This window comes from Polypterus senegalus, chromosome 16, assembly GCF_016835505.1.
Source record: "Polypterus senegalus isolate Bchr_013 chromosome 16, ASM1683550v1, whole genome shotgun sequence".
Lineage (NCBI taxonomy): Eukaryota > Metazoa > Chordata > Cladistia > Polypteriformes > Polypteridae > Polypterus > Polypterus senegalus.
Window position 1 is genome coordinate 92,147,810 of NC_053169.1, and position 15,021 is coordinate 92,162,830.

General features: G+C 36.0%; 1 protein-coding gene across 1 annotated transcript in view; it reads right to left on the minus strand.

Moving 5' to 3' along the window:
* The window catches only part of igf2r (insulin-like growth factor 2 receptor), a 128,492-nt gene that overhangs the window by 64,551 nt on the left and 48,920 nt on the right, over window positions 1-15,021 (minus strand). The window contains exons 9-17 of the mRNA XM_039737814.1: window positions 13,578-13,764; window positions 12,644-12,747; window positions 10,783-10,947; window positions 8,139-8,279; window positions 7,860-8,006; window positions 6,189-6,326; window positions 1,338-1,485; window positions 586-760; window positions 382-497 (exon numbers count right to left, since the gene is read on the minus strand). Of these exons, the coding sequence (XP_039593748.1) occupies window positions 382-497; window positions 586-760; window positions 1,338-1,485; window positions 6,189-6,326; window positions 7,860-8,006; window positions 8,139-8,279; window positions 10,783-10,947; window positions 12,644-12,747; window positions 13,578-13,764 (1,321 nt within the window). The remainder of the gene's footprint in view (window positions 1-381; window positions 498-585; window positions 761-1,337; window positions 1,486-6,188; window positions 6,327-7,859; window positions 8,007-8,138; window positions 8,280-10,782; window positions 10,948-12,643; window positions 12,748-13,577; window positions 13,765-15,021) is intronic.

The window sequence follows — 15,021 nt, forward strand, 5'->3', positions numbered from 1 at the left end:
AAATATCGATATTGTCAGAGTGCATGAGGATTATCCATTATGCTAATATGTCCCTTAATTATACTTTACATCTTATCAGGTCTACAAAGAGTTTAATTACAGATATCAGATCTCATTATACAGTACACTCTCAACACTGAGTATTTTTTTTTTAAATAAATGACATTAAAGTAACCAGCAGAGGATGCATGGATTACTTGCATTAGATTCTGTGAGGTTTTGGGGATAAATAACAATTGGGGAAAAAAAAAAAGAATTAAGCCATTAATATAGGTTTAAAGTTTGCTTTTAAGGCTGGAACGTTTAAACGTGCATATATAACTCATATCTGAACAGCCTTAAACTAAACCAAAACAAATTGACATGCATTATACTACTTACCTAGATAGGTCATACTGCTCCATTGTTGCTTTGTCAGTTACCACACACTCTGGGAGGCTTATAGGGCATGCATACACTGTACGCCATTTGAAATTGTAAGTGTAATTATCCTCAGCCTATAAGATTTAATAAAACAAAAGCTGTTCAAAAGTACACCAGCACACTTAACAAAAAATACAACAATTCTACATGACTTGGTATTACCTGATATTCTGGAAGGCCTATGCCGGCATCGTGGTCACATAAAAATGTGATCATAGTGGACCGCCTTGTATGGTGATTATTGTTATACTGTGAGCCATTTGCATAGATTAGTTTAATCATCCCGTCATAGTATGAGAGTTTGGAATTATATTCTCCAAGATTCCAAGAATTGTTACTGAAATTAAAAAAATATCAATAATAACAGAGCAATAGATAGAAAAGAGCCAATAAAAAATTCAATAAAGAAATCCTGAGTGAGCACAACACTACATTAATATAAAAACACTTTATAAATGAATGTAAATGCTGCAAATACAATTTATTTTAAAAAATGCAAAACGCAGACCCTGTATAAGAAAGTACTTCTAATAACCCATATCCACCTTTATTAAAGGACAAGGTGTCTATGTGTCTGTTTTTGTGCCTGTCTGGTTGTTATATCTTTGTCACTCCAAAAGTTGACATTTCGAACATTTTTACTGCATTGCATTTTTAATTCCAATGTTAACAATGATTTTATAAATCTCATAGCAAATGGCATATAAAAATTATACATGCATTGAATGGTGCACTATAAATGATAATACTGTGGTCTACATTGACTTCTTAGATGGGCAGCACAGCTAGATTTAAAAAACTCTTTCAACATCACACTGTTTTTTTTAACACCAACCCAGTTTTGTTTGTAACACCAAAATAATTTTAAAAATGCATAAATTACATCAACCAAATAGAATAAAATGGCTACTAACCTTTTATCAACTTGACATGCTCCAGATGTATTTAAGCATACTGTGTCTGAAAGATTTCCACAAACATTTAGATAGAAGTCATATACAGGAGTGGAAATCTTGTACTTTCCACCCTTTTTGTACAGCTTTGAGAGGTCAAAGAAAAGGCCTGAAAATATGAGGAAAAAATTAATCGCACTAAAATTCTGAAGCATGTAATTGGTGAGAGTTTGCCCTGCCTTCTTACAGGTGGTGCAGTGGTAGTGCTGCTGCTTTGCAGTAAGGAGACTGTGGGAAATTGTGGGTTTGCTTCCCGGTTCCTCCCTGTGTGGATAGCACTTTGAGTACTGAGAAAAGCTCTATATAAATGTAATGAATTATTATTATTATTATTATTACTTACCTATTATGAGAACATCCATCCATCCATTACCCAACCCATTATATCCTAACTACAGGGTCATGGGGGTCTGCTGGAGCCAATCCCTGCCAACACAGGGCGCAAGGCAGGAAACAATATCCGGGCAGGGTGCTAGCCCACTGCAGGGCGCACACACACACATCCACACACCAAGCACACACTAGGGACAATTCAGAATCACCAATGCACCTAACCTGCATGTCTTTGGACTGTGGGAGGACACCGGAGTACCTGGAGGAAACCAAGGCAGACACGGGGAGAACATGCAAACTCCACACAGGGAGGACCCGGGAAGCAAACTCGGGTCTCCTAACTGCGAGGCAGCAGCGCTACCCACTCTGCCACCATTATGAGAACAAAAACTAGAAATAAAAGAAGAAAGCTCCATGTTAAAGCTTGAACAGCCCAAAACAAATAAGAAGTTATATTCACACAAGGAATCCCCTACATCAAACTAATATTGCCACCTTTATCTGTTTCACTAATGCAGCAAAGATTCACTTTTATAATCAGAAAATGGTAACTGATAATTACACTGAATAATACTCTGTAGATTATGGCCGGCCTTTCATCCCGGCCAATACCCCCAGGCCACCAGGTGGAGCCCTACATGCAACATAAAGGTGCCCCGAGTTCCAGCAGGGCATCACGGACAGTGGAGTTTTTCATCACAGCCCTGCTGGATACCATGGGACCTCCAGGGGACGCTGCAGGAAGACACAGAGACTGTGGATTCACCTATAATCCGGAAGCACGTCTTAGTCAAGGCGACAGAGGGAATGACGTACGTCCAGGATGAAGAGGAGGACACTATCTGACCCGGAAGTGATATGAAGTCACATGGACTGGAAGGATCGAAACACTTCCGGGTCAAGGAATATAAAAGGACTGTGGGAAATCCCCAGATGGCGAGCTGAGCTGTGTGGAAGGGTGGCAACGTGTCTGGGAGTGGTGGATTGTTTATTGTATTGCTTTTGTTTATGAAGATAGTGGAGTGGAAGGTGCTTTGTGCACTGTATAGTCCGGAAATAAATTATATTTAGACTTTTACCTGGTGTCTGACGTATTGTCCGAGGGTTCAAGGGAGCCCTTTATCTATCACAACTCGCTCTATTTTAAAGGTTTCCTTGCTTGCCACAGCAAAGTAGAAGGTGCACAGATATAAACATCCAGCAGCAGTAGAAGCATTAAAGGTTAAGTAATTTTGCATAACTAACATTAGTTGACTCTCTGTGCAGTATGAAGTAACTCTAACTGCTACTACTGCTGGATTACTTACACAAAAACTACATTAACCACAACCCTAATCTCGAATACAGGGCAAAGTGACTAGATTGTATGTTTAGCACAACAAACATAATACCAGCATTTTAAAGCCAGTAAGTTTAACATGCATAATGGCTAAACCAATAGAGGCAATTATCAAGGAAGGGACTGAGCATTACATTTCAAGAACAGGTGTAATGGTAAACATGGGTTCGGATAGTGAAGATCATATTTCACAAATATGCTAGAGATCAATGAGTAACCAACAAAAGCATTTGAGCACCGGAGGTGCATATGGTATTATTTATATGAATTTTCAGAAAGATTTTGATAAGGTATCACATAAGAGAAACAGAAAAAAAAAAGTGGGAACTCAAGATGCAGTGTGGAGGTGGGCAAAAACCTGGCTTAAACACACCGAGAACAAACTGTTATGGTGAAAGGAACTGTTTCAGAATTACAAGATGTTACATATTAAGTCCTTAAGGGTTAGTGCCAGGACTGCTGCTCTTTTTAATATACAGTATATATCTATATATCTATATATCTATACATACATACATACATACACACACACACAGTGGAACCTCGAGATACGAGTTTAATTCGTTCCAGCACTGAGCTTGTACAGCGAATTTCTCGTATCTAGAATAAACTTCCCCATTGAAAATAATGGGGATCCAGTTAATCCGTTCCGCACCCCCAAAAATATCAACATAAAAATCAATTTTCCTAACAAATAACACTGATAAATAAGTGTGGATACACTTTGTCTGCTGAGTGTCATGTGATCTTAACTGAGCTGATGGTTCTTCTCTCTCTTGCATGTCTCTCTCTCCTTATCTCTTTTGCTGTCGCACGAGTCTCTCTCTCTCTCTCTCCTTCTCTCTCTTGCTCGCTCACGCACCTCTCTCTCTCTCCTCTTGAGGGTAGAGAAAAGCCAAGCAAAATGACACCTTTTATTGGCTAACTAAAAAGATTACAAAGATTACAATATGCATATCGGAGAGAGAGAGAGGCGCGAGCAAGAGAGATAAGGGGAGAGAGAGAGAGAGAGAGAAACAATGAAATCACAAGCACACAAACGTGGAGATCCTCACGCTACGGGAGAACAAGGAACCTTGAGTGAGCTGACGGGTTGGCAGCGTCAGCTTGGGTGAATCCCCGAGTCGAGGTGGATCGGGAAACGCGTCACGCATAACCACAGCCTGGCTCGTGGCTCGTTACGCGAGTCAATGCTCGTATTTAGATCCAAATTTTTCGCTCATACTTTCCTCTTATCTTGAATTTCTTGTATACAGAGGTGATCATATCTCGAGGTTCCACTGTATGTAGTTAGCATTAAGTTTAAGTTAATGAAAAGTTAATGAACATTCCACCAAATCACTGCAGAAAGACTGGGACAGAAACCACACGATGACAGAGTTATAGTGGATGGAATTTAATTTAAGTAAAGAATTACACATTGGAAGTAAAAATGTAAGATTTTAATACACAATAGGTGGTTTGGAACTTAAAAATGCAACTTATGATAAGAAATTAGCAGTCATAGCACACATGTTACTATCTAGATCCAGACAGTGAACAGTAGCAGAAGTGTAAAATGATGTTAGTTTATATAGCAAAATGTGTAGGGTATAAATTCAGGAAAATTATACTTAAGCTATATTACATACTAGTGAGGCCTCATCTGGGATACTATGTGTAGTTTTGGTGTCCACATTACAAAAAAAGACATACACTACCAGTCTAAATGTTTAGAACAGCTCAGTTTTTCTAGTCTGCAATCAGATTTAATCAGCTGAAATACAATAAATGACCTAAATTAGTGAACAGGTAAACGCAGTAAACTATCCAGAACATTTTTTCCATCTCAAAAATGTTGCAAAAATAAGATGTTTTCTAAATATGCAGGACACTGAGCATTACTTTATGCATTTATTACTTGCAGGATTGACGAATGCAATGCATTATTTGCTTGCTTTCTAACTGTTCTTTCATATTACAAGAACCATTAATACGAACACATAACTGAAGTTCTCAAGTCATTAAATTGGCTCCCAATTAAGCTTAAAGCTCATTTCAAAATCTTCATTTTAACATATAAAGCCTCAAATGGCCAAGGCCCAGCTTACTTCTCTGAACTTAGTATTACAAACTAGAGTACACTTTAAGATCTCAAGATGCTGGCATACTTAAGATTTCAAACATTAATAAAATCACAGTGGGAGGCCAGGCTTTTAGTTACAGGGCCATGGGGCTGTTGAGTGATCTGCTTTCTAATATAAGAGATGCCCATTCAGTCTCAGCCTTTAAATCCAGGTGGAAGACTCACTACTTTAGTCAGTGATACCCTGGTTAGAGCTGCTGATTAGCTGTACATACTGCATCTCTGACAGCTAGTCTTTTGCACAGAATTAAAAATAACAGCAATTATCAATTATTACTAACCCTCTTTAATTGTGTTTCTCTTCTTGGTACCTTGATGTGGCACTTGGTGTTACTGCCCTATTGCCTAAGGAAACATCAACTCAGATAAAGGAGCATTGGAATCAATGGATAGAAAGATTCTCTCTTCACATTGGACAGCCCAGTACAGACTCCACTACTAAATGTCCAAAAGGGAGTATGCAGCTGGCTGACCAAAGTCTTTAGGACTATAGCTATGTCCAACTTTGTCTTTGACTTTCTCCTTTTTGATTTTATTTTTTCCTCCATTGTGAACTGGCCGTAGTTCATCAGTTAATTAATGGACAGAAATTATTGTTTCACGTTTTTATCTTAAATAACTCCTTTTTGTTTTCTGTGTGTTTTAACAAATCTGTACCTTAATATGTACTATTTCTGCATTTAGTAGAATGTATACTTGCATTTTAACTAAGAATCTGTTCTAAGAATGGCCTAAACTCAGTGTAGAGCACTAGACAAAAAAAAGAAATAAGCTTATCCTGGCAGCACCAGATAGAAGGCAAGAAACAGCCCTGGACAAAAAACAGTACATACCATGACTTGCTTCCCAAATACACCTGTACTCAAGCTGTGCCAGTTTGAAATTGCCAATCAAACTAAATGAACACTGGAATATCCATTACAAGAAACAGAATGTCTACATCTGCAATTCAGACAGTGTGCACAGTCTAACTCCTTCTAAAGGCAAATGCAAAAATCCTGAAACAGTTACTTACCAGCCAGAGGGTCAGAGACTCTACAATTTTCCCCTACAGTCTTTGACAAGACACAAGCAGCAGACGTATGCCATTCAAATTCATACAGACATTCGTCACTTCCTGTGCTCTTCAGAATGGGAGCACTTTGAAGATCACCTGTAAATAAGTATTAAAAAAATTGCTGTGTAAAGCATTGCATTTTAATAAAACATGATTTGTGAAGAGATTGTGGCTCCTGAAAGAGAAACTGAAGGAAAAATAAAAGATTAACCACAAACTTTACTTTGTTCATATTAGTGGCTATCAGATAGGAGATATAAGCCTTGAAGCTCCAGGCCAGTTAAGCTTCTTGAGAATTTTTTTCAAAAACTTCAGTTTAAAAAAAAAAAAAAACTTGTAATTTTGAAAATGAGTTGGAGTATGTTACATTAGATATTACAATGTACAAAAGAACTTAAAGTTTAACAGATTTTGGGACCAGGTAGGAACTTTGGGGACTCACACCAAGTACTAATTCGGTCAATGAAAAACTTCAACTTGCTTTCAAACCTTGATAAAGAGGGGTCATAAAACTATAACAAACAGAGGAAGTCACTACACAATTCATAAAATGTGTAAAAAGCTCTAAGTTCTTATGGGTTCACAAAAGTTGGAATTTCTTGTGGTCCCTGATTGCTCTGGAGTTGGTGGCACACACCATAATCTCCTCTTATCTAGACATGTGCACCATGGTAACTGCCAGTGGCCCACAGAACCCAGGATACAGAGACACACAGAAGTGGCTTCTTTATCTCTCATGCTTTTGTGTGCAGGAATAGAGAGACAATTCTGCAAAGTTTCCCTAGGATGCTGACTTAGGTCTAGAAATACGCTGGGGAGAGCTTACCAAAAAGTTAAACATGGTCAGGTTCATCAATGGGGCCACATTACCATGAATGCCAATATTTTTGATGAGACTGCAGGGATAACAGGTTATAAAATGTAGGCATGGCATAACATTCAGGTGAATTTGAGGACTGTGAAGTCCTCAAAGAACTGAGTTTGGTAGGTAGGTCCATTCTGAAATTACTACTCTGCATACAGCACAATCTGTTCAGGGCATCTCAATGAAAATTGAACTGTCTTGACAAATTTCCTTGAAGAATAAATGTAGGGGTGTAGTTAGCATTTCAGCATATGGGCATACAACGTTCCAATCACTATAAGGTTTTGCAATTAATACAAACTCTGCCAATGGTAGCACACCACATTTTGAAATTTTGAAATTGCTACCTTGGATATAATACACCGTTAAAAACATGTGTAGAAAATCTAGTATTAACTAAAATGTCAGAAATATATAAAAAAATAAATAAAATAATACACCTTTTTTCAATTGCCATCTTTGACACCTGTGTGTTAAGCACCCTTTACATCGCCTTACTTCAAGCAAATGTAGCAAAAGTCCTTCTTATTTTTTGGTATTTGATGTATTATTTTTTAAAAAAGTCTTTTTTTTTTAGCAACACATGTATTTTTACTTTAAAAAAATAAGTATTGTGTTACATTACTTGTTTTTTTAAAAAGTAACTGCACAATGAAATATATGTTACTGTTGACAGTCCCCCCAAGACTGATTTTTAGTGATAAATGACTTTGTCTCATGTTTAGATGGGAACTAACAAAAAGCAGAAGAGAAAAAAAAATTACCAGGTTTGCAAATAAGGCTGATGATTGTTTTTATTTTGAATGTTTCATGGCAGGAGTCACCTTCTGAATAAACAAGCTGTATTTTATTTCCATCCAACCTTGGTGAAGAAAGAAATCTTCCTAGACTCTTTGTGTTATTAGTTTTATCTGAAAAGTAAATGTGCACTCACATTTAACAGCATCAACCGGAAAAAAATTAAACAAAACTTAAAAATAGAAGTAAATCCAATTACTTTTTTCTAAATATTCTGAAGAAACAAACAAGTAAACCTCACTTACCAACCGAACATGCTGCAGCATCCAGTGGGCAGCTACTGGCACCACCTGTCTTGAGAACACGGCTACAGACATTGATATAGAAGTTCTGCTTCTCTGACACACTGCTATCTAGGGCTTCCCAATTCAATGCCAGACCAGAATCTGAAAAAATGTACATTTTCTTCAGGAAAAAACAAACTTACTTTTTATCTAAACACATCTCATTATAATTGTAACAGTAAAATGTAAAAACAGCAAAAATCAAAGAAAAATATTTTCAATGGAAATGCGCTACACTACACATCATAATCAATTACTACTAAAACAGACATGACAAGACATTTTACTCTAGATGACTGCTACAACTGCAAAATGAAACATTAAGGATTGTATACTCCACGTTATAGGAGTATCAAGTAAAACAAAATATTAGGGCTGCAACTAACGACTATTTTGATAATTGATTAATCAGCAAAATAATAGCTAGATTAACAGTTTTCCTTTTGCAGCAAAGCAAGTGGTTTCATTAGCATTAAACTCGGTAATATATCAAGTTTATTTTAACTGAAAGTGTATTATCTTTTTGCATCATCTTTAGTCTTTGTGTTTGGAAACCTTTTACCACTGCACATTCTATGGCACACTTGCTTACAGCCAACACACTGTTCCAGACTGCTGCAGGTCCTTTGTTGTTGGGAGTATGCTGTTCGACATTCACATTTTAAAACTGTGTGATCCAGCAACAAAATCTGTTTTACCGGCCAACACTAGGTGTGCTGTAGCAGTACTTGCAGATCATCGCATCTTCCTCCAGACTGTACGAAAGCCATTTGAAGTCCCACAGACAACTAGTCTGGAACTTTAGCTTTTCCACCCTGTTCCTACATTTTTACTCAGAATGAGCAATAAGCCTGACAGACATGGTTGATGTGCTGTAGGATTCACTTCCGCTGACATTTTCATTTCCTTTGCACATGAGACTTGGAGTTTTCTGCTTGGACAGAGACTTAAGTTTTTTCTTAACCCTTGTTTTTGTAAACACTCACATATTAATGTTACATGTGTTTGTCAGCATGTAATGCAGCAATATAATTTAGCTGACTGACCACATCAAAATTTTTTTTTTTTTTATAAAAAAAAAAAATTAATAAATAAAAAACAACCCACAAATATGGCAAGTGAAAATTTGAACGCTTACTAGCTAGTGGCTAATGATGCATTTTTTTAGTTTCCTATGACAAAACTCACATATGCTAGTGTTTTATTCACATTCTAGGGGGCTGGACTATGAATCAAATTATTACTCACTTCAAAACCAAAAGTCATGTCATTATACCTAACCTAGCAAACACTGTGCTATGTATTTCTATCACATAACTCTGAAGGTAACATTCAACTTGCAGTGATAACAGCGAGTCTTCCTCTTCCACAGAGCCTGTAATGGTACATTCCCTTTTCAAATATTTGTGCATCTGCATTGTGTTCTCGTGCCATGCAAGATCAGACCCACACAATTGGCGACACACCTTTTTATTCAGTGTTCAGAGTAAAAGCACTCCCAAACTCTAGAAGTTTTAGGTCATGCCTTTTTTCCCAAATGTGTTCACAACTGAATGAAATAGGGATGCAATTGCATGGCACAACATACTCTTGCCTAAAGGCATAACCACAAATCAATGAAAGTGATCGTTATCAATACTAATCGATTATTAAAAACGTTGGTAAGGTCAAATAGTTGTTGCAGCTCTACAATATATTACACTATACAATAATTTAAATGCAAGTTAAATATAGTTTAATATAGTTTATTATACATTGCAAGAAAAGGATGAATGGTCCTGGAAGGCTTTAATGGATGCCAGATTTTGTTCTATTCAGTTTCTTAAATAGAAACCTTTTTTGGGGAATGTGCAAAATAATTTTAGATTCTGTTTTTTAATTTGTTGTTGTCAGTTAAAATTTCATCATGAAGTACTAAAATGCATCAGATTACCACCTTGCCTTTTGAGTCATTTGCTTTAATTTGATGAAAAAGTCAAAGTGTTTTTGTTAAACTGAGTATTAAGTGTTAGGGAATAATCATTACTCTTATATCTGATTTGATGAGTTATTTCCATTAGCTTCATTCAGCACATCCAATGCAATGCTACTTGTCTGGTAACAGAAATAAAAAAATAAAAACAATCCACCTTAGATTTTCTTGTCTATTACAGGGAATAGCAGGGGAAACACATTATCTTCTTGAACTTTATTAACAAATCAAGTATTTAAATAATTTACTTAAATGAAACAGGCCAAACAGACCTCTAATGTCCCATTTGTCCTATGCTTTCACATTTAGAGACACAGACCAATATAAAGTAAGCTAGAGTGGGGACAGTTCTCCATTGCACACACTGTTCAAAAGCTTTCTTACTAGATGCAAAAACTGACCTTAAATTATATTTATTAAAGAATCATTATGTACAGAATTCTAAAGTGAAAACACTAGTGGCAAACCAATCTCTCCCCCCACCCCACCAAGTATGAAAAAAAAGAGTATGAAAAAAGTCTTGCAAAACCACTTTATACATACATCAACCATCACACAGGGTGACTGCAACCGTATCTTAAACCTCTGGTGAGCCTACTGTCTCTCAGTATGGATTAAACATAATAATCTTACCTGAAAATCGTGTTAAGGAAGACAGGTCATAGAGTTTCTTATTATCAGCCACTCTACAAAGATGATCTTCCTTTTCTTTAACACAAGCATACTTTGTGTCCCAGTCAAAAAAGTAAGTGCAGTCAACTTCACCAGTAAACACAGGACTACCTTTTCCATCATTCTCTAAAGTGAGTAAACAAGTCATATAATTTGTTACCAAAAAACTGTTAAGATGATTAAAGACAGAAATCAAACTCGTCAGAAAATCTTACTCTTAAATTGGGTCAACTGCAAATATAAAAATAGAAAAAAATAATGTTCAACCATAAAGAATATCATATGATATATAACAGCATTTAAATGCAGGATTACACTGAGACTTCACAGCTCTGGAAACATTTTTGCCTTTTCAAATAAGTAATAAATTAGACAAGTCCAGTGCTCAACAAAACAACAATGTACATGGAATTTGCTTCTAATAGACATGCATGTAAATATTTATTTAGCACATTTCAAATGTTTAGACTTGATTCCAAGATGTTGACTGAAAAAGTCTGTACAGCCTCTGTTCGAACAAAGTTTATTTATTTATTATTTGTATTTTTTTTTTTAAATACACACAACAAAGTTATGCTACAAGACAAAGAGATCTTCTTTCTCCTCTCTGCTATTGCATCACAACAGATTTTTATTCTAAAGGCATCTAGAGCAACCCACAGCAATGGTGCTGCTACCAAGCCTGTTGTTTTTCATTTATTTTCAATTGGTAAAATGTGAACACCAGATTTTTTTCTCAGCTTTTCCTCTCAGTTACTGTTTTATTGCAAAACTATAATCACACTGCAAATTTTAAATACTGTATAAAGAATTAATATTATATGTATAGAGAAGTTGCAAAACAACTTAATGGAAAGTGGTAGAGAGCTATATTTTTAACAAATGGGAAAATGCCCTGATAGTAGTAAACACACGCTAATATACTGAAGTGACTGTGTTCATTTTAAAGGAATTTGGTATTATTTTAGAACTGACTGTGGTATTTGGGTAAGTAATCAACTTGAACCTTACCTTTTTTTTTTTTTAAATACATATACACTGGTTCAGAATTTGGTCCAGTATAATGATGCTTTATTTGATTCCTCATGGAGGCCTTTTCCTCTTCAAATAGAGCCATCTGTTTTCACTGCTTCCTCTCTGTGTTGCTCGGCAAACAGACTGCTCTTAGAGTTGCAGTGCTGGGAAAAAGTGGCGGGGGTTGCTACCGCATTGACCTGGTTCAGCAACGCTAGCTTAGTCATGTCAGGTCTTTGGTTTCCCAATGTGTGTGTCATTTTATTATTTTTTTTGACTTATCCATTGTTAACCACGCAAGTTATTAGTCATTAGCATTGCAACTTTGACCTTGTTCGTGTGGCCCAAGCAACTGGAAGGAAGTTGCTACCACACTGATTTTAATGGTGTTCAACGTCGGACAGTAGACCAAGTATTTTTATTATCTTTTATTTGTTTGACCCTCCTCCTACATGCTTTGCTTGTTTTTAATTTCTTGTTCCTAACCCCTAAATTAATATCCAATTTTCACAGTCTGGAGTGTACAATTTCTTTTTCCCCATTAAAGTTGATGGAGAATTTTGAGGTAAAAACATTACATTTATAAAAAATGAGAAGCTTATCTAATAATGGAAATGAATAAAGTTTATCCGCTATCTGATCAGCTATTCTACATTATATGACAGATTTCAATACAGTTCTAGCCCTGATAAATATCTTAAATCTTATTTTTAAAAATGCTGTTTTATTGATTTACAGTACACAATGATACATGCTCAATGGGGGGGAAGTGGGAAGGAAAGCAGATATAGCAAATTACTTCTTTTACCTGCTGATTCATTGCAAGCAAAGTTAATAATAGTCATTCTTTGAAAACCAGAACTACAAGTGCTGCCTCCAGGGTAAATCAGTGAGAGATCACCATCCGAGTACCTAACAAAAATAGAAAAAGTTAAGAAAATGATTAAATCGTCCTTTCACTAAGGATAATTTGCTTGAATTACATAACAAAAAAACAAAATGTAAAAACTGAATGTTTTTAAAAACAAAAAATAAGGAGAAATTTCATTTTTAGCACTTTTTTAGAGAACTACTTAATCTTCATTTACCAGTGTACTTGAACAGCGAATGTGCTTTACTGAGAAAAATACAAAATGTGCTAAAATCTGTTAACTATTATGCTTCTTCAGAAAAGTGAACACAGAATTTAAGTATTACAGCACGAAAGAAAGCTGAAAGAAATCTCTTTTGAGTATTAATTCCCTTCCATATTGTAATTTGACTTTGCAGAAGCTTGAAAAAAATCCAAAACTGTTCACTTTCCTATTAGATAAACTAGTGGAAACAGTTTAATCAAATATGAAAAATGAAATTAAAATCAAAATGGCTTAATGTTAGTAGTAATGCTCCAATATTAGAATTAGACTCTCAATGACAAGATATACATCAGGCCAAGCCACACCTGGAGCTGAGTCATTTGAACTTCTCCTACCCTAAAATACAAATAAATCAAGAGCAAATCATTTAATCAAAACACATTTTTTTTTCAAACAGAAAGAGGCTATATCGTCCAAAAAAATATACATTTTCAAATTAATCTGGCTTAAGCAGCATGCATTTCAAAACAGAGATAATTTTGTCATTCTGTTTACCAGAACCTTGATTGTCAAAGCCTATAGTACTTATGTTCTGTACTTTAATATTATGGTATAACATTTTTTTAAATAATGCCTAAAAATGCTTCTAATGCTTCTAATTCATACCGGAGAGTCTGATTCTGATATTTGCCTGCTATTTTTGCGAACTCCCCATTGTTTTTTACTTGACAAGATGAAACAAATCTCCCTGGATCCACACATTCACCAGCCATTGTCTCACCACATATATTCAAATAAAAGTAATAGTCAATAGTTCCATCACTGGTTTTAGATGCTGCACGGTATGCAGATTCTGTGGAGGCAAAGACAATAAATAAATGATTAATTAAGTAATTTTTTTCCAGGTAAATCAGCTGAACAGAAGTGGAACCACATGAATGGCCAAGATGAAACAAAATTATATTGTGATTTGCCTACACGGTCAGAGGTTTTAGATGTTTTTCAGTTTTTATGGAAATGCACACAGCTTAATGTCTTAATGTTTCATGAAATCAAAGCGTAGAACAAATAAACAATGGCGAATAAAAAAATAAGTCAAGATTAAGTGTACAAAACGTTATTCAAATCTTTGAATCAACGTAGCCACCTTTTGCCGATATAACAGCCAAACGCAGATGTGGCATTCCTTCTATAATGGAAATCAAATATTAGTCAGAAAGATCTTCCCAATACTGTTGCAGAAGTTATGTTGCTTTCCTTTCACCCTTTTGTTCTGTTCATCCCAAACTAACTCAATGGGGTTTAGGTCTGGATCCTGTACTGGCCATTCCATGTTTTGAAGGGTACCTTCCTTCTTGTTCTTTCTTTAAACATAGTTCCGACATAGTCTGAACAGTATGTTTTGGGTCATTGTCTTACTGTAGGATGAATCCTTGACCTATTGCGTGGTGCTGAAAAATGCTATGGTAACCCTTTTGATTCAGAATGCTAGTCACTCTATGCAAGTTGCCAACTGTGCCTCCAGCAAAAAGAACCCCAGATCATCACTCTTCCTACTCCATGTCTGACAATTCATGTCACACACTGATGAACCATCCTGTCACCAACTCAACAGCATAAAACACCCTGTGAGATGAACTGAATATTTCAAAGTTTGATTCAGCGGACCATAAGACTTTTTTCCAGTTTGCAGTAGTCCACAGCCAGTATTTCAAGGCCCTATTCACTGTTTGTCCTTTAAGGAATGGTTTTCTTACTGCCACTTGCCCAATCAAACCTGCAACACAGAGTGTCTCCACTTCACAGTAGAAACTGACTCTAGCTTTTTTTCGACCTGCATCATTAAGCTGTGCTTGAAGCTAATGTGCTGTGTATGTTACATAATCAACAGAAATTGGGACACAAGTGGAAATTATTTCGCTTGCCTTAGGCTGCAACCTATTAGTTGTTCCCTGAAGAAGGCCAATGTTTAATATTCTGAAATTTCCTCTCTTTCAATTTTTGCTAACTGTAACTTTACATGTATGCCTCTGGCAGTTTTTGATTACCTTTGCACCATTTTAGGTCATTTATTGCTTTTCAACGGAATATATATAAAGAAAAAATGGGA